The following is a 22,046-nucleotide window of genomic DNA, read 5'->3' as shown; positions in this document are numbered from 1 at the left end:
AAGGGCAATTTAGCATGGCCAATCCACCTAACCTGCACATCTTTGGACTGTGGGAGGAAACCGGAACACCCGGAGGAAACCTATGCAGGGGAGAACATGCAGACTCCACACAGACAGTGACCCAGCAGGGAATCGAACCTGGGACCCTGAAGCTGTGAAGCCACAGTGCTAACCACTTGTGCTACCTTGCTGCCCAGATTAATTGGTGTGTGAAGATGCATGATACACAGTGTGAAAAACAAAAAAGGAATTTAATTAGCAGTGTCATAGGAGGAGATTACTTATTTTTATCTCTGAATGATGTCACAGGAGATCATAGCATTCTGTTGCATGGTTATAACACGATGATTCCCAAACTATTTTCCAAAGTGAACCCATTTTAACACGTGAAAATGAATGTGACCAGAGATGCCAACAAAAATAAAACAGCGATAAAGCAACATAGTAACATTCAGTAAAATTATACGAAATGTAATTATTGGCGTGTATATTATAGATCAACATATATCCTGGCAGAACGGTAGACATTGGTCAATGGCAGCAGCAACTCTGGTGGGGGGGGGGGGTTACTTTAATTCTGTTTTTGTTATTTACACTGGAGGATCCAGGGGGGTGTATATACCAGTTGTGTTAAGTCGGGGTGTTAATGTTAATTTATTATTTATGTACAGGGGGAGGGAGGGTTACTTTTCTAGACCATGTTTTGTACTTGACCCTGTTGGGTTCCTTTTTCATTTTGTTATTGATATTTTATGAAAACCTTAATAAATAAATTATTTTTTTAAAAAATAGATCGACATATAATATTACATCATATAAATATGAAAATGTACTTTTTTAATATGAATTTAGAGTATCCAATTTTTTTTTCCTAATGAAGGGGAACTTTAGCCTGGCCAATCAACCTACCCTGCACAAAGGGCAACACGGTGGCGCAAGTGGTTAGCACGGTTGCCCCATGGCGCCAAGGTCCCGGGTTCAATCCCGGCTCTGGGTCACTGTCCTTGTAGAGTTTGCACATTCTCCCCATGTTTGCGTGATTTCGCCCACACAATCCAAAAGATGTTCAAGATAGGTGGATTGGTCATGCTAAATTGCCTCTTTATTGGAAAAAATGAATTGAATACTCTAAATTTTTGTTTTAAAAACCTACCCTGCACATCTTTGGGTCGTAGGGGTGAGACCCATGCAGACATGGGAGAATGTGCAAACTCCACACAGAGTGACCTGGGGCTGGGATCGAACCCGGGTCCTCAGCGCCGTGGGCAGCCGTGCTAACGACTGTGGCACCGTGCCACCTGAAAATTTATTTTAAAGTACTTTATTAAAATGTTATTTTATGTACGCATGTGCATTCAGCTAAGCTCCTTGAATTGCTCAGGTACAGAAGACGCAGTGAAACCCCTCCCCCCCAATATATAGTCGTGACAAATGTAGGAATTGTTATGTATTTTATTTTATGTTTGTGTCAGTCTATCAAAAAACCCTGGTTTAAAATACATACAGTCTGTTTAGTAAAATTGTAATTAAAGGTTTGTAAAAGTGAGTTAATGATTAATTCTAACCATTTACTTGTTTACTTCTAGATGGCTAATGGAATAGGGATTTGATTGCTGGCGATTCCCTAAAGGTGTAGATTATTTAGAGGGAGTGATGTTTAGTCCTAGTTAAGCAGGTCATAGAACATCTTAGTGGGATACAGAGTAGTTAATGGGAGGAACAAGGTCTGTCTGTAGTTTTGCAGTCTGCTAGAAGTTCTTAAGTTGAATAGCAGTTTGCCATAGTATTTGGGTCTGACAAGACAGAGGGATTTTTCAGATTGTTCCTGAAAGGGTCTTTCTCTTCAAAGGTCTGCACAGATAAGCAAGTAACCTGTTTTATTAGCTTTATTTATACCCGTTTTATTAGCTTTATTCATAAGTGGCATTTGAACTATATTGGGTTACTTGATTGGAATATAGGGACTGTACACTGCTTTTAATCTCAGTTCTCAACATTGATAATTCTTTCCAAAAACTATTTTTTATTTCTGACACATTGGAGCTGTGGAGTTAGATTTACTATTTCACAGGATCTATCATAGTTGAAATAATAATCACCGAATCAATGGAAGTCAGCCCTTCACATCAGCCATACGTATACTGATTTTACTCAATTCCCCAGCAGAGTTCCAGTTTCACAAGCAGCAACAAAGAGGGTTAACGGATTATTGATGCTGTTTGAGAGGCAGAATAGTACCATGTAGAATACACATATGCTGAAACTGCATTGTACAGTGGTGTATCTTCCAACTCACTGGGACGCAGTGTTGTAATGACAGAAGTGTATTTATCAGTTCAGGGTAAAGCCAATTAAAACTGGGGATTGTGTGAAAAGTTTAATTTGATTTTCTCAAAAGATAGCAAGTTTAGTTATAACCAATTTTTAATAAATAAGGCTGGGATTCTGCTGCTTGTGAAGGGGTGATAGTACAGTCGATAAAGTCCTCAGTGGAAGGATAGGAACTATATAACTTTTTTACCCATGACTATACTGTAAAATGTACTGTGGTCGTTTTAGAATCAAGTTTACAGGCCTGAGGTTCAAACATAGAGCTTTTAGAAGTTGTTAACATTACAGGCTGCGATGTTACACCGCCCATATGGCCGATTGACATCATGTGATCAGTCTCTTAAAGTGCCCCTGCTCCACTGCAAGGCAACTAATGAGGAACCACCTAGGAATACCATGAATACACAACACGTACCTTCTCAATATTTCCCTTAAACATGTATTATAGGTTTGGCAGTGGATTCGCCTTGGAGTAAAATTGGAGGATGATAACAGAACTGTCACTAGAAGCCTTGTCCAAAAGCTTGTAAAGGAATTGGACACTGAACTAGAGGACGTTTTGCACTGCTGCACTGACAGGTAAGAAATGCAGAAGAACAAGCGTCCACCCATTAGAAAAGGTTAGTGTGATGCTTTTTCAACAAATGGTAGGCTGAAGGTTCGCATTTCTTCCACACATGATGTGGTCCTTCCTGAGCTACATCCTGAAATAGCTACTGAACAGCTGGAAGGTGCTTCTCGGGAGAAAGCCAGTAACATACCCAAATCTTACGTATTTTTCTGAAACAGACCCTGAATAATCACTCATTTACCATGTCGAGAGGCCAGGAGAAATAAATACTTCCAAACCCGATAGTTTGCTCCAAATTGAAATGATAATTCTTCAAATTGATTAAGTAATCCAAGAGAAGCCCTTAAAGTTAATAATTGACAACAAATTGGAGCACAATGAGCTGCATCACCTTCAAAGTCAATGTTTATATTGTGCCTTTACATCTCTGGCATGTTTCTTAAAAATTAAAGCAATCCCTGGAACAGTCAATGTGACCTGCCTCTCTGAAAACAAATTATGACCACGTTTCTTTTGAACCAGAAAGGCCGTGACTGGCATTCTTTGGCACTGACTACACTGGGCAACAATATGTAGTTTGGGTGCAATTCAATCTTCTCAAGAGGGAGCATCAGGGCCTATTGGCATTTTCCTTCTCTCACTGCTTGCACCGCATTGAATGCTTTCTTGTTTCTGGATTATCCTGTACACATTGAATGCTTTCTTGTTTCTGGATTATCCTGTACACATCTAAGTGATACGTCTCTGGAAAACATACTCACACGAAATGGGAAATTATTTTAACATAATAAGGGTATATGCTTTTATTGTCAATTTTTGATTCTGCATCAAAAGAAATGTTTGGAATATTATGGCGCAGTACTTCAAGCCGCCAGCCACAACAGGTGACACATATTGTGACACCATCAGTGTAGCTCAGGAGGTTGTGCTCCTACCTGAATCAGGCTGTGGGTTCAACTCCCACATCCAACTGAACATAATCCAAATTGATATTAGCAGTGGTGCTGTTAGAACATAAGAACTAGGAGCAGGAGTAAGCAATTTAGCCCCTCAAGCCTGCTCCACCATTCAGTATGATTGAGGCTGATCTGATCTCTCAACCTCAACTCCACTTTCCTGCCCGTTCTCTATAACCCTTCAATCCATTAGTAATTAAAAATCTGTCTATCAACTCAAATCTACTCAATGTCCCGGCATCCACTGCACTTTGGGGTAGTTAATTTCACAGATTCACGACCTTTTGAGAGAAGTAATTTCTCATCTTTTTAAAACTGCTATCCCTTACCCTAAAACTATGACCTCTTGTTCTAGATTACCCCACCAGAGGAAACATCCGCTCTTATGTCTTCTTTGTCAGTCCCCTTTAGCACCTTACATACCTTAACTGGATCTCCTTTCATTCTTCTAAACTCGAGAGTATAGGCCTAAATTGTTCAATCTCTCGTCTTAAGACAAACCCCTCACCTCTGGAATCAATCCAGTGAACCTCCCCTGAACTGCCCCTCTTCTTCAGCATTAGTGCTCCCGGAGTGCACCCATCCAGAACCTGAGCCAAAATTCACAAATACAGAGAACATCATCATTAAGCCTGTTTGATGTCCAGTGCAATGGTAAAGGGCATATGCATGCAACTTACCCCTCTGGTACAACTTGATAGTTGGGGCAGGGAATAGAATATTGTCCATTATATTTGGGCAATCAAAGGCTCAGCAATTACTGTGGCAAGGACCAAAATGAAGATAAGATTCTCAGCCCTTGTGCTTCCGGTTAATTCAGATGCAGCACTGAAGTCAAGTAACCTATGAAGTAAATTTAACTAAAGGGGGAACAATTACATTGTATAGAATTGCTGACATACCTATTTATTTTCTTTTTAATTTACTCTAAAACCATAAGCATAGCAATTTAACTAGTAATCACTTTGTCTTCTTTCCCCAGCTGCAAAAGGCGACTTACTACCGCTTCTGAAATATTCCTCGAAATTGTGCAAAAGCAAGATTTCCCAGAATTCCTCACCACATACCTGAACCTGGAACATGCATTTTTAAGTGCCAACTATTAATTGCAGAGAACATGTACTTAAAGTATGGTAGTTATTCCAGCAAAGTTTGTGTATCCCAAAGAAAGGAGTGGTAACAAACAACAAATTTTACTGAGGACTTTAAAATAGATTTTTTTGTTTTTTAAAATCGCAGGATAAGCTCTACATGCCATGGTGTGATATTGAACTTTTAAATGTGCAGAGTAAATCCTCAGAGCCTAGTCTCAGCTTAAGTTTGCAGGTTTATACACTGAACCCTCTAACCAGTGATCATCCGCCATTGCTGCAGGATTCACCAAGTGGTGCACTATCAAATCCTTTGCAAATCCAGCATTTTTAAAGTTTTAAAAGCAGGATATTGCCCTACCTAGTTAGCTTTCACTTGACACATGAATAAACAAAGTAACCCAGTGAAAATGACTTATGAATTATATACAACATGAACTTTTATGCTTTTTAAGGGATGGCGGTGCAAGAGATATAGCATTTTGGGGAACCCACACCCCAAGTCAGGGTACAATAGCTAGATGTTGAGTAAATCTCCAGTGCGTCAAATTCAACATCTGAAAAGTATTGTTGCTCAAACTTGAAGCACTGCATCAAAATGGAGTGTAGGGCATGGCAGATGAACAGGGGACAAATTAATCTAGATTATCCTGAGAACTGTTACTACATTAAGGGGGATTTAACTGAACATCAGAATAGTGGCAATAGTTTTACAGATTACCATAACTTCAATTAAATTCTGCTAATTAGCTTCAATTTGGCTAATTGTAGATAATCCTAAAGTAATTTCAAAGGGTCAAAACAAGGAATAGGAGCAGTAGGTCATAGCGCCCTTCAAACTTGCTCTACCATTCAATCTTATGCTGAATTTATGTATCAACTTCTTTTTCCCATCCTATACCCATATTCCTTGATTTACTTAGTACCCCAAATTCTATCGATCTCACTCTTGAATATACTCATCAACCTGAAGTCTTTTGCATCGAGATTCCAAAGATTCATATTCCTCCCAGTGAAGAAATTCCCAAATTCAGTCCTAAATATCTGGTCCCTAATCCTGAGGAAATGACCCGTACGTAGCTCTTTATGCTCAATAGAGAGGAAGCTGGGCAGCATGGTGGCACAGTGGCTAGCACTGCTGCCTCATGGCACCGAGGTCCCAGGTTCGATCCCGGCTCTGGGTCACTGTCCATGTGGAGTTTGCACATTCTCCCCGTGTTTGCGTGGGTTTCGCCCCCACAATCTAAAGATGTGCAGGGTAGGTGGATTGGCCACGCTAAATTGCCCCTTAATTGGAAAAAATGAATTGGGTACTCTAAAATTTAAAAAGAAAATAGAGAGGAAGCTGCCACTCAGCGTCTACCCTGCCAAGTTGCTTTAAGAGTTTCATCACATTTCAATTAGATCACCTCTTGCATTCTTCTAAACTCCAGAGAATACTCATTCTTCCATAAATTATAATCAAAGGGCTAACCCTTCAAATGACCAGACTTTGAATCAAGAACAATGAATAGAACATAAAAGAGGCACCGCATTCCTTTAACAGCATTTACATTTTGAACAGCTATTCAGCATCTGCAATGTAGTGTTTCAGGTATGAGCTTTTTTAACCGGGGATCAACACTACAGGGATTTATATTTTCTGTTAAACTGATTGGTTGGTAAAGTGATTGTTGGAGTTAGGGACAGGATCCTGCTGTACTGGTCGAAAGCCATTGGGAAATTTTGATAGCCAATAGAAATATTTGAGAAAACAGGTTAAAATCAACATAAGAGTTTGCTTACAGCACAGCCAGTAGGGTCAGGAAACTGCTAGTAAAATCCTGCAGATTTCAGAAAGAACGCAGAAAATGCCAGAAAAATGCAGCAGATTTAATAGAATCCAAAAGGGAGAAGATAACCTTTTGGGTCTAAAAAAAAAAGTGGTTAAAGCTTTAGATTTTGGCTTGGTCCTGAGCTCGAATGGGGTTCTGCTGTCCATCATGCTAAAGGACTTTCTGAATTTATTAACAGAAGGTAGCACCTTTAAACATTTTATATTAAAAATAAAGTCTGAAATATTATTAAATTAGTTAATTCCTACATTTTAAAGATGTCTTTTGGCCGCAATTCATTTTCGCATTGTCACTGGATGCATTAAAGAAACCTTGCTCTATTCACTGGTATCTAATCCAATCCTGTGCTGATTTCAGACTAATTGTTACTGCATTTATCTTTATTTATTTTTTAAATTTATAGTACCCAATTAATTTTTTCCAGTTAAGGATTTTTTCCAATTAAAGGGCAATTTAGTGTGGCCAATCCACCTACCCTGCACATCTTTGGGTTGTGGAGGCGAAACCCACGCAAACACGGGGAGAATATGCAAACTCCACATGGACAGTGACCCAGAGCTGGGATCAAACCTGGGACCTCGACGCCTCGAGGCAGCAGTGCTAACCACTGCGTCACCATGCTGTCGAGTTATTGCATTTATACATTGGTTATTTACAGAAAGTTTATATGGCTAATGCGTTTAAGTTTAAATGGATAGTTAAGATCTCGATATCCTTGTCTGAATCTGAAGCGAAAAGGTATCAACTACCAGCAAAATATGTGGGAATAATGTGACAGCACAACACAGACAGTCCTTGACTTTAGGACGTTAAGAGTTACAAAGAATGGTTAAGTAAGTGGGAAAAAAGTTGGCAAATGGAGTATGATGTGGGAAAATGTGAAGTTGTTTATCTTGGAAAGGAGGACAAAAGAACAGTATTATTTAAATGAAGAAAAACTGCACAACACTGCAACAGAGACTTGGAGTTATTTGTGCACGAAACACAGAAATCTAGCACACGGGTGCAGCAGATAATCAGGAAGATTAATAGAATGTTGGCCTTTATTTCAAGGGTGTTGAGAGTATTAAAGTCTTGTTGCAACTGTACAAGGTGCTGGCGAGACCACATCTGGAGTACTGAGCAGTTTTTTCTCCCATCATTAGGAGGCGATTCAAAGAAGGTTCACTAAGATGATCTCCAGTATGGAGGGATTGCCATATGAACAAAGGTTAAATACATTGGGAATCTACTCAGTGGAATTAAGAATGAGAGGTGATGTCATTGAAACATATAGGATTCTTAAGAGACTTGACAGGGTAAATGCTGAGAAGATGTTTCCCCTTATGGGAGAGCCTCATTGGAGAGTCTAGGACCGGAGGGCAGAGTCTCAGAATCAAGGGGACCAATTTAAGACAGAGAAGAAGAGGAATTTCTTCTCGCAGAGGGTTAAATGTCTTTGGGAGTCCTTTCCACGGAGAGCTGTGGGGGCAGAGTCCATGTGTACATTTAAGGCTGCGATAGATAGATTCTTAATCAGTAAGGGAATCAACGATTATGGGAAAGGGCAGGAAAGTCGACGTGAGTAATGTCGGATCAGCCATGATCCTATTGAATGGTGGAGCAAGTTCGAGGGACCAATAGCCTACTCCTGTTCCTATTTCTTATGGTCTTAATCACATTTATAAATTGACCCCGTTTCGACTTTCTATGTTGGTTTCTACTTTATGAAGCCATGTCAGTAGCATTCATATGTGCACACCAATGTTGAGTTGTTATTTGATGTACTTTCGGAGTACTTTACGCCTTTTCTTTCTTACAAACTCTTTCGAAAAGTTGAATTTCTTTGCCCAATATTTTTTTAAAATATTTACGAATTTTTTTTCATAATAAACAAAATATAAAACAATTAATCCAATTTACAAAATCAAAGAACAAGACTGACAAGCAAAAGCACATATTAACTTGTCCCCAAACAAGCAAACTAAACCCCCTAATAACTGAAGGTGACCAGCTCCTTAAAAAAGGAAATGAATGGCTGCAATCTTAGGCATCCCTTCTACCAACTTTCAAATGGTGTACTTGACCTTCTCCAAATGTAAGAAAGACATGAAGTTACCCAACCAAGCTGAGGCACTGGGAGGAGTAAAGCAGAACTTGTCTCCGGGCTATTAACAAAGTGAAGGCAAGGATTTCCGTCTTCACCCGTCTGAAGCACAGGCGAGTCCATTACCCCCAAAATGGCCATCAGTGAACATGAATCCAAATCAACATTGCATATGTTTTACCCCCAAAACATGTGCGCACGATTCGCTGGCCCCCGCCCACACCTCTCATTCATCTGCTACCCCCTGAAAGAATTAACTGATTCTCGCCAGAGTCATATACACCCTGTGCACCACCTTAAACTGTATCAGGCTCATCCTTGCACAAGAGGTCCCGTTTACCCTACGCAGTGCCTCACGCCATACTCCCCAATCGATCTCCCTTCCCAACTCCACTTCCCATTTCTCCTTGATCTTCACCACCCGCTCGCCTCCCTGCTCCCCCAGCTACTTGTATATATCCCAAATTCTTCCTGCCCCTTCCACATCCGGAAGCAGCAGTTGCTCCAGCAGGGTGTATCCCGGCAACCTAGGAAACCCCCTCCAGACCTTTCGAGCAAAGTCCCTAACCTGCAGATACCTGAACACATTCCCCCTCGCCAGCTCTACCCTCTCCCTTAGCTCCTCTAGACTGGCAATCCCTTCCTCCAATTACAGATCCCTCACCTTGACCAGCCCCACTTCCCTCCACTTCCTGTATACACTATCCAGCCCCCCCAGCTCAAACCCATGATTCTCGCACAGCGGCATTAACACCGACATCCCTTCCACCCTAAAATGCCTCCTCAACTGATTCCATATCTTCACCGTGGGCTGCACCACTGGGCTCCCTGAATACCTACCCGGAGCCATTGGCAATGCTGCCGTCACCATAGCCCTCAAACTAGATCCCTTACAAGATTCCTCCTCCATCCTAACCCACTCTACCCCTACTCCTTCCCACCACCGCCGACCTTGTCCGCATTCGCTGTCCAATAATAATGAAGCAAGCTCGGCACCACCAACCCCCTCTGCTGCCTCTGTAGCAGGGCCCTCCCCACCTTCCCCTCCCATACTAAGTCCAAAATGATCTTGTCCACTTTCCAAAAAAAGGCCTTTGGTATAAAGGCTGGGAGAGCCTGAAAGATAAACAAGAACCTCGGCAGAATATTCATTTTCTCACTTGGACCCTCCCCACCAACGTTAAGTGCAGTGTATCCCACCTCTAAGATCCTCCCTGGCCTCCTCCACCAGCTTTGTTAAGTTTACTCTTAGCCAAGTTCAACTCATACCCAAGTTCAATTCATACCCAGAGAAGGAGCTAAAACTCCTAAGCAGCTTCCTAATCTCTTCCATAGATGGTACTGGGTCCGTAATATCGAGTAGGTCATCCGCGTAAAAGGAAACTCTATGCTCCACCCCATCCCGACTTATCCCCTCCTCTTAACTGAGGTCCTCAATGTTATGGCAAGCGATTCTATCACCAAGCAAATAGTAGCGGAGACAGCGGTCATCCATGTCTCGTGCACCTATTCAACGGGAAATAGCCAGAATTCATAGCATTCGTTCAAATACAAGCAATAGGGACCCTATACAGCAATCAAACCCAAGCGATAAACTTGTGTCCAAATCCCAAGAATCTCAAACAGATATTCCCACTCCACTCTGTCAACGCCTTTTCGCCATCTTAGGGAACAATTACCTCCTGTTCAGCAGACAACATATATTGGGCGACAACTGAACAAAGCTTGTCTGATCCTCCGAGATCACCTCTGGGAGGCAGGGTCCAAGCCACAGTGCCATCCCTTTAGCAAGTAACTTAACATCCGCATTTAAAAGTGAAATAGGTCAGTACAACCCACACAAAGTGTAAGTTTGGTCTTTGTCTTTCATGAGAATCAAGAAGATTAAGACCTGTGCATAGGTAGAGGGCAATGAATCCCGAGACAAGGAATTATTAAACATATCCAGAATTAAGGTTACCAACTGCTCCACAAACTGTTTATAAAATTCAATGGGAAAGCCATCCGGGCCAGGGGCGTTACCTGTCTGCATCAACCCCAATGCATTTTACAATTTCCTCTGGGCCCAACGGCAAATCCAACTCCCTCCCCCACCACTTCCACAGCTGGGATGGATAAGCTGTCCAAAAGGTCAATCATGGCCGTTCCCTCACCCAGAGGCTCCAATCTATAGCGACGCCAATAAAATGATTCAAATGCTGCATGAACCTGAGAAGGGGCTGAAACCAAGCTGCCGCTCAAATTACGTACCTGTACAGTCTCCCAGGAAGCCACCTGTGAGCTAGGAGGCGACTGGCTTTTTCCCCGTATTCATAAAACATACTCTTCGAGCGTTGCAACGGTCCCACTGCCTTATCCATTGACAATAGCTAAGATTGTGTCTGCAGCCTTTTACTTGTTGCCAACAACTCCGGAGTTGGAGAAAGTGAGTACTGGTGGCCCATCTCAAGAATGGAGTCCACCTGTCTCTGCTGCTTCGCCCTCACTGACATTACCATGTGCACATTGTAGGATATAATCTTCCCTCTTGAGGTCCACCTTAAGGGTTTCCCACAGTATAAATGGTGAGATTGACTCACTTTTATTACATTTCACAAATCCTCTTGTCCGCTAATAATGCCGTGTCCAATCTCGATGGTGGACACCTGGAGGAACCTGACTCTAGTGCCAAATGATCGAAGTACAGGGTATAATCGAAAATCACAATCGCTGAGTAAGCAGGCACCCTCACAAAAGGAAGGGTGGACCTATCCATCACAGAAAAAACAATCAGAGTATACCAGGTGCACATGTGAGAAAAATCTTTATCACATGGGTGCAAAAACACAGACCTGCCCCTTCCCCCATTTTTTCCATGAAAACCAACAAAAGCTCTGGCCACCCCTGATGGAATCAGAGATTTGGGCAGATCTAGACTAGGGTTTAGAACACAATTTAAGTCCCCACCCAAAAATAGTTGATGCAAATCCAAACTGGGGAGAGACCAGCAAATCGTTCATGAGTTTTGCATTGTCCCAGTTTGTAGCATAGATATTAACTAGAACCACTAGAGTGCCCGCCAGAGAGGCACAGACATGTTTACTATTGGGGTCGGCCAAGATCTTAGCGACAGAAAACTGAAACCTTTAAAAAAAAATTTTAAGTGTCCAATTCATTTTTTCCAATTAAGGGGCAATTTAGCGTGGCCAATTCACCTACCCTGCACATCTTTGGGTTGTGGGGGTCAAACCTACGCAAACAAGGGGAGAACGTGCAAACTCCACACGGACAGTGACCCAGGGCAGGAGCGAACCTGGGACCTTGATGCCGTGAGGCAGCAGTGCTAACCACTGTGCCACTATGCTGTCCCTGAAACCTTTTATTAATGAATATTGACGCACCCCAGGCCCTAAAGCCGTAATGCAAAAATGTCCACCCATCCCTTCTGCAGCCTTGTCTAGTCCCTAACTGCAAGTGAGTCTCCGGCAAAAAAACACGTCGGAATTTAAACTGGTGAGAAAATACTCTCAATCTTTTCACCGGACCATTCAACCCCGACATTCCAGGTGACCAAATTGCCCTCCTCCCCCCCCCCCCCCCCCCACAAATCCTGAGTCAGCCACTTCCACCAACAGGGATTAACCAACAGATACACAAAAGATACAGCAACAAGGCCCACCCCAGATGGCCACCAAAGCAACTCAAGACTAAATAAAGAAAAATTTGCAGTCACCATCAGCAAACTACTCCCCATCTTCACCCTTGGATACTGCCACACCCTAATACCCATCCAGATAAAAGAAGAAACATAAACAACTAAAATCTATTTCTACTAACTTTAAACAAAACAAGAGCTCTAAGCTCATTATCTAAGGATAAAAACTGTTATAATGAGCTGCAGTCAATCCTTCAGCACCACTCCGGTTAGCTAACTCTCAACCAGGGCAGCCCCCAACTAGTGAAGAACAATGTTTATGAACAACAGAACATACAAACCCCCGAGACCGTTGTGCTCCAACAGAGCTATATATTTTGGTAACAATCAGAATAGAACCCCACATAAAACTAAACCCCAAATCTAAGCCCAACCAAATACATTCAACCCCAACAACAGGAAAATGCAAACATGAACATAAAACCCCAGCAATTCAACGCACACATCTCCAACACCCCGAAAAGCCTGATCACACCATGCCAATACCTTGTTTCTTTACAAAATAGTCCACCTCTCCTGGGGCAAATAAATAATCCTTTCCCTCTAAAATCAATCTTAGCTACACTGGGTGCACCACACCAAACCAGAGTCCCTTTTTGTAGAGCAGCCTTGGCTTTGTTGAACGCAGCCCTCTTCTTCGACAGCTCTGCTCCCATGTCTTGGTAAAACCTGATGTGGAGATGCCGGCGTTGGACTGGGGTGAGCACAGTACGAAGTCTTACAACACCAGGTTAAAGTCCAACAGGTTTGTTTCGATGTCACTAGCTTTCGGAGCGCTGCTCCTTCCTCAGGTAAAAACCTGATGGCGTGGCCCTCCCATTTGAAGTCTCAATGCTCTCTCACCCATCCGCTTTTTCTTTGAAGCTATGAAACTTCTCTATTACCGCACGCTATTATTATTATCCATAACAAATCTTCTGTCGGAGTATATGGTGGGCTCAGTCAAATTCAGAAGTGGACGCGGATCCTCCCTCCCCCCATCTTCTCAAACATCTCCGCCAAATATCTCGTGGGCAATGGGCCTTCCATCCCCTCTGGCAGCCCCACATATAGAACATTTTGTCCTGGACCAATTCTCTAAATCATTTACTTTGGCCGTCAGCGATTTATTCACATCGGCCACCAGAGACATCTCCGCTTCCAGTTAGGCAATGTGATCGCTATGTGACTTGATGGACGTTAATAGTTTCATTGATCTTCTCCAGAACCACTCAGATGGGGGCCAACACAACCCCGCCAGTGCTTATCAAATTCTTTTGCCACAGGACTCGAAAGCATCTTGGCTGTTAGTGAAGTGGGCGAAACCCCAAAGGCTGCCTCTGCCATTTTTTCTGAAGAGCTCTAAGCGGCCTCAAACTCTGTCAACGAACTTCCGCTTGCCTCCCTCCCCCAAAGTCTTCTTGGTCCAATATAATGACAGAAAATGATCTGGTGCAAGAGATGTTTCTTCTGAGAAACAAAGAACAATTACTATGGAAACAGAGAGCTGTGGGGCAGACTCTCAGCCCTCAAGAGAAGAAATTCCTCATTGGTCTTAAACTGGCACCCCATTATTCTGAGACTATGCACTCTGATCCTAGTCTCTCCCATGAGGAGAAACATCCTCTTAGCATTTACCCAGTTAAGCCCCTTAAGAGTCCTACAAAGAAAAGTACAGAACAGGCTCTTTGGCCCTCCCAGCCTGCGCCGACCATGCTGCCCGTCTAAACTAAAATCTTCTACACTTCCGGGGTCCGTATCCCTCTATTCCCATCCTATGTTTCAATGAGATCATCTCTCAATCTTCAACATTCCAATGAGTAGATTCCCAAACTGTTTAACCTTTGCTCATTAGACAATCTGTCCATATTGGGGATCATCCTTGCGAACCTTCTTGGAAGTGCCACCAATGAAATAATCTTTCCTTAAATAAAGGAGAAAAAACTGCTCAGTACTCCAGATGTGGTCTCATCAGTACTTTGTACAGTTGCAACAAGACTTCGATACTCTGTCTTCCATGGAATAAGGGTCAACATTCCATTAGCTGTCCCAATTACCTGATGTAGCCTGTGTGCTAGCTTCCTGTGTTTCGTGCACAAGTAGCTCCAGGTCCCTTTGTGTGCAGCTTTTCTCCATTTAAATAATAGTTATTTTGTTCTCCCTTCCAAAATGAACTTCATATTTTCCCACAGTAACTCAATTTAGATGTTGCACCAGAGGATGTTGGTGAGTTGCTGGCATCACACCACGAAGAATTAAAAAATGAGGACCTTATTGAATTGGAACAGCAAAAGGTGGTTGAGGCATTTCAACATTTGGAAGTTGCCATGTTCCTGCTGGAGAAACATGACCCCAATATTGAACATACAAGAGACCACCTGCAAAACTTCCTTGGACGCTAAGAAAGCAGAGAAGACTCTGGAAAAACCTGAAGCCAAGAATCCTAAATATCCAGAGAACGACCATTTTAAATCTCCAAAGTCCAGCAGTCACCTCAAACAAGTCCTTCCCTATAAAACCGCACCCAGTCAGACTCACCCATGTGCCCAGAAATGAAATGACAAATTACTGTAAGACTAGAAATGTCCCTATGCTTTTTAGACAATTTGGAGGCAATGTACAGTGGGCAGTACTATACAATATACACCTGTACATTTCTGTTATGTCAATAAATGTTATGTACTACTTGTCTGTAATTGGGAGTACAGCGTTCTGGGTTATTTAGGTGAAATTAGGGGTATTGGGCCTTGGTTTAGGAATTAATCCCCCATTTATAACATCGTTTCTTATGGGAAAATTGGTTCCAAGTTACGACGTTTCGACTTAAAGGTGCAGTTTTCAGGAACCAGTTGTGTCGTAAATCCGATGACTGTCTTTAATCTGCAAATAAAAGTTAAGACATTATACATTTATTGAAATAATTATTTCCATTAGTTACATTGTATTACAGGCCATGTGTATTGTGTATAAAAACAGAAAATGCTGAGAATACTCGGCAGGTTAGGCAGCATCTGTGGATTTTCAGGTCGATGATCTTTTGTCACTGGAAGACATTAGAGAATGCGATAGGTTTTAAGTAAGCTTAAGCAGGAAAAGAACAAAAAAGGATAATGATCGTGCCGCCATTTACATTTCCTCAGGCGCATCTTTTGTTTCTTCACTTACTCCGTTACCATCTCTGTTCATCTTCAATCAACTCTTACATCCTAAAAGACATCCCTTTTTATTTTCTACTAGTTTAAACTGTTATATCGGATATATTCCAATTCTGAAGGTCATTGGCCTGACATGTTCACTCATCCCATTTTAGATCTCCCCAATTCTGCACTTGCTTTAAAACCAGTTGCATCACTAACTTTTTCCAGTTCTAATAAGGCTGAAATTGTAACTTTCTCTGCATAGATGCTGCCTGATGAGTATTTCCACCCCCCCCCCCCCCCCGCACTTTCTTAATTTGATTTGCAGCATCACAATATTTTCCTTTCACATTAATTTGAAGTGATTTTATTTGGTGAATGTTTATATTCTTGCATAATTAAATCTTGTGGTGAGACTTCATGTTCTACTTCACATAATATATATATTAACGTAACGATTTTGGAACTGGGATGCAAGAGCAAGGTCCAATCAAGAAAAACAATGGCAGCAAATGTTCAAAACTTTCATACATTTATGTATCTTTACAGATAATGCACTGTGCATTATCTCCCCTAATATATGTTACTTCAGAATAATCTAAAACATAGTTTGTATTCTCAAATAATAAAGCCTTGCGATTCCTTACAAGGAAAATTAATTCAATTTTCTATTACACTTTCTTGGCATCTACTACATTGAGCAAAGAACAATTGCAAAATCCTGGGGCAAACTTTGTGGGTTGCATAAGGCCGAAAAACCTTGGGATAGTTTTTGGTAGCTCACAAGAGAACATGTGTAAGAAATTTTGTGCCTATTGCAGCAGTCTGATATGTCTCCATTTTTCACACATTCATTCTTGTGGCAGCTTGAAATTGCCAAATGAGGGAGAGCATTGTGCTGTGCTTTTAGCAACTGGATTGAGACCATTTCTAATGTTCAAAAAAAATGGCACAGCATCCTGTTCTTAGAGCAGTAATTGCTGACGTGGCTTGCTTTAGAAAAAATAAAGGCCTAACAGAAACAAAAGAGGAGCTTCAGTGCAAGGAATTTAGCTCAACGTTATTTTAATCAACAGGAAGATGGCTTAAGTGGACAATTGCCATTATGCTGGCTTTTGACATTAGTATTGTTCCTTAACCATAGGCAGAAAGAAATAGCCTGACCCAAGCAAAAATTAGTTTTGTTTTCTCCCAAGGCAGCAGCTCGATTCTGATCCCCATAGCAAAAAAACTAACCTGAACCCAATTGTGAATGGACCATGAAAAGAACCATCATTCCTGCTTCCTTCCAGCCAACTTACAGCTAGTGAGCACTTGTAACATTTTCACATGCGCATTACTTGATCCGTTCAAGAGTATGGAAACGAGCACATCCACACTTTCCGAAAAAAGCAGAAATGGTTTGTAATCTTCCAATTTAAAGGATTCCCAGTTGCAGCAAGGTGAATGCAGATAAATGCATGGAGTGGATTCTAGTACTGAGACTTATGACAAACATGACACAAACACTACCAGTTTATTTGATGCTGAATACAACCATTGCGGTTAAAATGGAACTAACCACATAAACAAATGTAAAATGTTACATTTCATACGTTGTACCAGTACCCTGTGTGCTGGATGGATCAGACAATGAAAAATAAAACCCTACACAAGGCTCAGTGCTGAAATGGTTTTAAGACATGAACACAAAAAACCTGTGATCAAAACCAAATCCTAACAAGAGTTCAAGGTCAAAATGATCGCATTGATGTAGACCCACTGATAATCCAACTTGTGAACCAATGAAGAAGTCCATTATTCATACCAACCTAGGAAGCTTTCTCTTGACAGGCCCACAGCTGCATTATTTGGATAGATGTACACAGTACCCTCAGCCTCCAGCTTGAACTGCTTCAAGTGTGGTCAGGAAAAAACACAAACGCCCTGCAACGTTAAAATGGAACATTGTGCAGTCTCTTTACTTGGATTTGTGTAGCCAAAACGTCAAGTCAGTAACATAAGAATTCACAACCTCAGATTCAACTTCTCTGAAATCTACGTTTCTTAGATAACCAGCTGGGATTAGGACAGACCGATTACAAACAAGTTGTTTACAATTAAAATCAATTAAACAGGGAGCAAATCATACTTTCTTCATAAGTAACAGACAGTGCTTTAGAATCAAAATGCTGGGGCACATAATTTTTAAATAAACCTCCTGGAAACTGAAATCTGCAAAGTAAAACCATGTTAATAAATACCCCAGTTGGAACAATTTTCAAAAAAAAAACTGTTTATTGCATTGTATATTTGGTACCTTTTGCATTTTAGAACCATGGGAATTAGTTGTAACTGCAGAAATAAAGAAGCAAATCTGTTTTTTTTTCTCAAAAATTCTGGGCCCCTTTTAAAAACATACAAAGTCTGGGGCATGCGTAAAACTGCAGAGCAAGAAATATCCTTAGAAATGTTGGGCTTCAAGTACTATAATTGACATTACATGGAGGGAAAACCGGTATTCAAATGATCAATGTATAATTTTCTACATAATCTGTCAGGTAGTTACTGATGACAATCTGCACCTGCATTAACAAAACAGCACTGAGTCCAGGACCCGTCCTCTAAACGAGAACACAAAACCAAGTTTATCTATCAAACACTTCCTACTTCACTCAACTTTCAGGATTTGAAAATAAAGTAATAACTGTTCGCTGACTACCTAAATGTGCTACTTTAGGTCGTCAATAAGCAGCAATATGGAACCACAGACTCAGAACTGTTCCGTAATGCAGCTGGTGATCTACAGATGTACTAAACTTGTGTTTGTTAGAAAAGCTCAAAGAATTTAGAAATTATGGTCAGTACATGCCCTAATTTTTCCTCTCCCTTCTTTCCCCCCCACCCCAACTCAGTCTTCAGTTCCAAATACCTATCCCCCCTTTAACACGTTTTTTTTTTTAAACTGGGTACATTAATCTGTACATCACAATTTACATAAGGTTTTTCCTGTGGTCTGCATGTAGTTTCCATTCATTTTCTGTCAGACACTGCCGCCCTGACAAAGTTTGTGCTTAGAGGATCCAGTGCTAGGGCAACATTCTGCTGACTGTCACAATTTCAAGACAGCAATGATTAGATTACATTTTTGTGTCACACCCAACTTTTAAATAGCTCTCAATATTCTTTAGAAATTACATTAAAAACCCGGGAAGCCAATTGCAAGAAGGGTGTTGAGTGCATTCAATTGATGTCACCTTCTCACCCACAGGGGGTTCACAAACACAGTACAGAAGTCGCCTCCAAAATTTCAGATAATTTTTTTTTTTTTTGAAGTCAGCAGGATAAAAAAAAGACCTCCAATTCTGAAAGTCTATGCTCTGTAGGCATTTATGAAACCCTGACACATATTTACAGATCCTGTCGAGAAGAGTGGGGAACTGACATCAGAGGTGTGCAACAAAAATGTGTTCACTTCAGTCACCACCTTCATTCAGATCTCATTGGCCAGTTCTTCAGGCTCGGTAGCACTATCCCCATTTACTGTGATCTTCACATCATCTTCATATCCAGGAGGCATGAATGCTAGAGCATAGGGAAAGATCTTGTGACACTGTGCTCTGTAGGTTTCAGCTGTTTCTTTACAGACTCCCAGATTGCCATCTCGTACGGCTTCCAACACTTTCACACAAATCTGAATCAAAAGAAAAGGATAGGTCAGTGTTGTCAAAATTACTGCCATTGTTTGTACATTAAGCCAAGTTTTGACAGACAAGAGTACTACAGCATCAGTCATGAGTTTATATGCTCCATGTATAGCTATGGCTAGCATTACTAATGTACATTTAATTAAGACCCTGGTTAATAACTTATCTTATTTTAAACACGTAGCTATTCAATGTATCTTTAAAAAAAAAAAATTTAGAGTACCCAATTATTTTTTTCCCAATTAAGGGGTAATTTAATGCGACCAATCAACCTAACCTGTACATCTTTGTGAAACCCACGCAGACACTAGGATAATGTGCAAATTCCACACGGACAGTGACCCAGGATCGAACCCACGTCCTCAGTGCCGTAGGCAGCAGTGCTAACCACTGCGCCGCCTAAATGTGTTTTCTTTTTATGGAAAGGTACTCTTAGGAAACAAATATATTTTGTGGCCTATTGTACGCCAGACAGCTTGCAGTCTACGTGATCGATGCCATAGTGGAGGTCTTTATAATTGACCTCTTCTAGGAAAGGGATCCACATGCTAATTAAAACCCCAGAAAATGGCTGGCAAATGGCCAATTGAATAAGGAGCTTCTCATTGGTTCATTTATGCTGTTCACTTTGGCTTACATGCAATTTTAGGTTATAGCAGGGACATAATAAAAAAAGAAAACCAATTTAGATCACATGAAACATTTGACACCGATCTAGTCAGGGAAAATCTTTCCGAAGTGGGGACACAGTCCATCGAGTCCAGAAATGTCATTGCACACACTCTAGCGGAAATTCAAAACCCACAAAAAGCTACTGACTAAATTAGGTACGGCTGAAGCCCCAGAAAGGTCAATGATTGTACTTATTACTGATGAGCTAGCATCTTTTCCATTACCACATTGAGAGAGACAAAGGGAATTGTTGAAATGGAAGCTCTTTTTCCAGGTCAAGCTTGTGTTTCCCTATGAAAATGTAGTAATTTTATTATGAAAAGTTGAGTCGCTAAAGCAACTTTTTCATAGTCCTGCTTGAGTTGGTGTTTGAAGAGTGCCTTGAAAAGAGATAACAGATATCTTATCTTTCTCTTAGAAGAATACTGGTGTCTGTATAAGCCATATAGATGGCTTTGACAAGTGATGGTTCTGCTGGCAAAAATGAGCATTCAATGCCAACAATTAGGGTACGCCTAACGCCATATTAGAAAAATGATTTTGCTGGATCTATTGGAAAAGGAGTTTTCATTGGATACGAGCTCCTTCTGTTGTATCAGCATGTATCCTGTGCCAGGGGCAAACTGTCGTTTGTTCCTTTGGGTCTGCGTTAGATTATGCAACAGACTTGTCACAACAGTTAGGGTGTTCACAGTCACAAAATGAGCTTGATGAAAATAAGTTGGGAGATTTGGATAAAACTTCCTCTAGCAAAGTGGACTTTTGGACCCTATTGTGAGTGATTTGCCAAGAGTCTAGCAAACAAATTAACTGAGCGGATCCTTCCCAAAAGAATGAGACACTTAACAGAGCTTACTTGCTTTGGTGAGAGCAACATTCATTTATCCCAAGCCCTGCTGCAAAATCCTAAAGTTGCGATCAAAAATGAGCTAAACAGAGACTGAAAATCCCCAAAGTAACTCAAAAAAACAATTTTTCTTCTCTTTCTTCGTTAATTCACTTTTCTCCTGAAAGCACTCATTCTGATCTACAGTGAACGCCAGATCTATATTACTGCAGCCATTACCACGCTCTACGTGGACCATAACACCTCTGTAGGCAGGGACTAGAGGGCAACTACGGTAATGTTAATCAATGAATTTAGCAGATAAATGATCAAATCCTGGAGCCTTCTTAGCTAAAATGGTTCTAATCTTGATAACAGATAAGGTCCCAGTTTAGAACCAACGTAACTGCCCAATGCACTAGTGAAATAGCTAACTTGTACTGAACCATGCTTCTCTTGACACAATCCTGGTCTAAGTTGTAATTATACAGAAGTAGTACCCCCTTATAGGTAATCTGTTGTATAAATTATACTTTAAGAAGCTATATGAAATGAGTGGACTTTCTGACTATAATGAAACTGAGCAGATACAGTTAATTATAGCCGATGGCCACCACGCTCAAGGTACCTGAATTTTGAAATAACCTGCTTTCTCTCTGGGTTAAAAGTCCCCTGATTCCATATAAGGCCAGAAAGTTCAACACACCCATCAAGTCTTTACTTTCCTTTTTAGTTTCTAGTTAGTGTCCTTCTCTTCCCCTTCAGTTGATTCTCTCTCTGATACTAGCAATGGGCAAAGGGAGATGGCAGTAAAAAGATTAGGTAAGTTGAACACTTTGTGAACTTCAATATTGCCATAACTTTCTCGGGATGGCAATCAGCAGCAGATTGCCACTCCGTATCGACTTATCTGCGCTTAAATTCTTATGTGCCTGTCTCGCCTGACCTTCCCGAGTTAGGCCAGGTGAGACTGAGGCAGTGAAGCTCGTCCCCGGCTCAAGCGGCAAAATGTAAAAGAAGCAGCGTGAGGGAGGACATACCCCCTTTTTACAACACTAGCTGCCATAAAGCAGGCGGGTTTAAATGTTAAATCAAAATAACAGTCCAGGGAGAAAGTAAATGTCTAAGCCAAGTGAATAGGATATAGGGGGTGCGGGTTCAGATATCAGAGGGGGAGGGGTT

The 22,046-nt window shown here is 41.2% G+C and overlaps 2 protein-coding genes across 3 annotated transcripts in view; one reads left to right on the top strand and one right to left on the bottom strand.

Moving 5' to 3' along the window:
* The window catches only part of ugl (ureidoglycolate lyase), a 113,991-nt gene extending 106,885 nt beyond the window's left edge, over positions 1–7,106 (top strand). For both annotated transcript variants that reach the window (XM_072495594.1, XM_072495595.1), the window contains exons 15-16: positions 2,780–2,910; positions 4,841–7,106. In XM_072495594.1, coding sequence (XP_072351695.1) covers positions 2,780–2,910; positions 4,841–4,964 — 255 coding nt within the window. In that variant the 3' untranslated portion in view covers positions 4,965–7,106. The remainder of the gene's footprint in view (positions 1–2,779; positions 2,911–4,840) is intronic.
* Positions 7,107–17,177: 10,071 nt separating this feature from the next.
* The window catches only part of naa15a (N-alpha-acetyltransferase 15, NatA auxiliary subunit a), a 138,240-nt gene continuing 133,371 nt past the window's right edge, over positions 17,178–22,046 (bottom strand). Inside the window, exon 20 of the mRNA XM_072495593.1 lies at positions 17,178–19,353. Coding sequence (XP_072351694.1) covers positions 19,153–19,353 — 201 coding nt within the window. The 3' untranslated portion in view covers positions 17,178–19,152. The remainder of the gene's footprint in view (positions 19,354–22,046) is intronic.

This window comes from Scyliorhinus torazame, chromosome 3, assembly GCF_047496885.1.
Source record: "Scyliorhinus torazame isolate Kashiwa2021f chromosome 3, sScyTor2.1, whole genome shotgun sequence".
Taxonomy (NCBI): domain Eukaryota; kingdom Metazoa; phylum Chordata; class Chondrichthyes; order Carcharhiniformes; family Scyliorhinidae; genus Scyliorhinus; species Scyliorhinus torazame.
The sequence above is the reverse complement of the archived record's forward strand: the minus strand, read 5'-3'. Positions and strand labels throughout refer to the sequence as shown.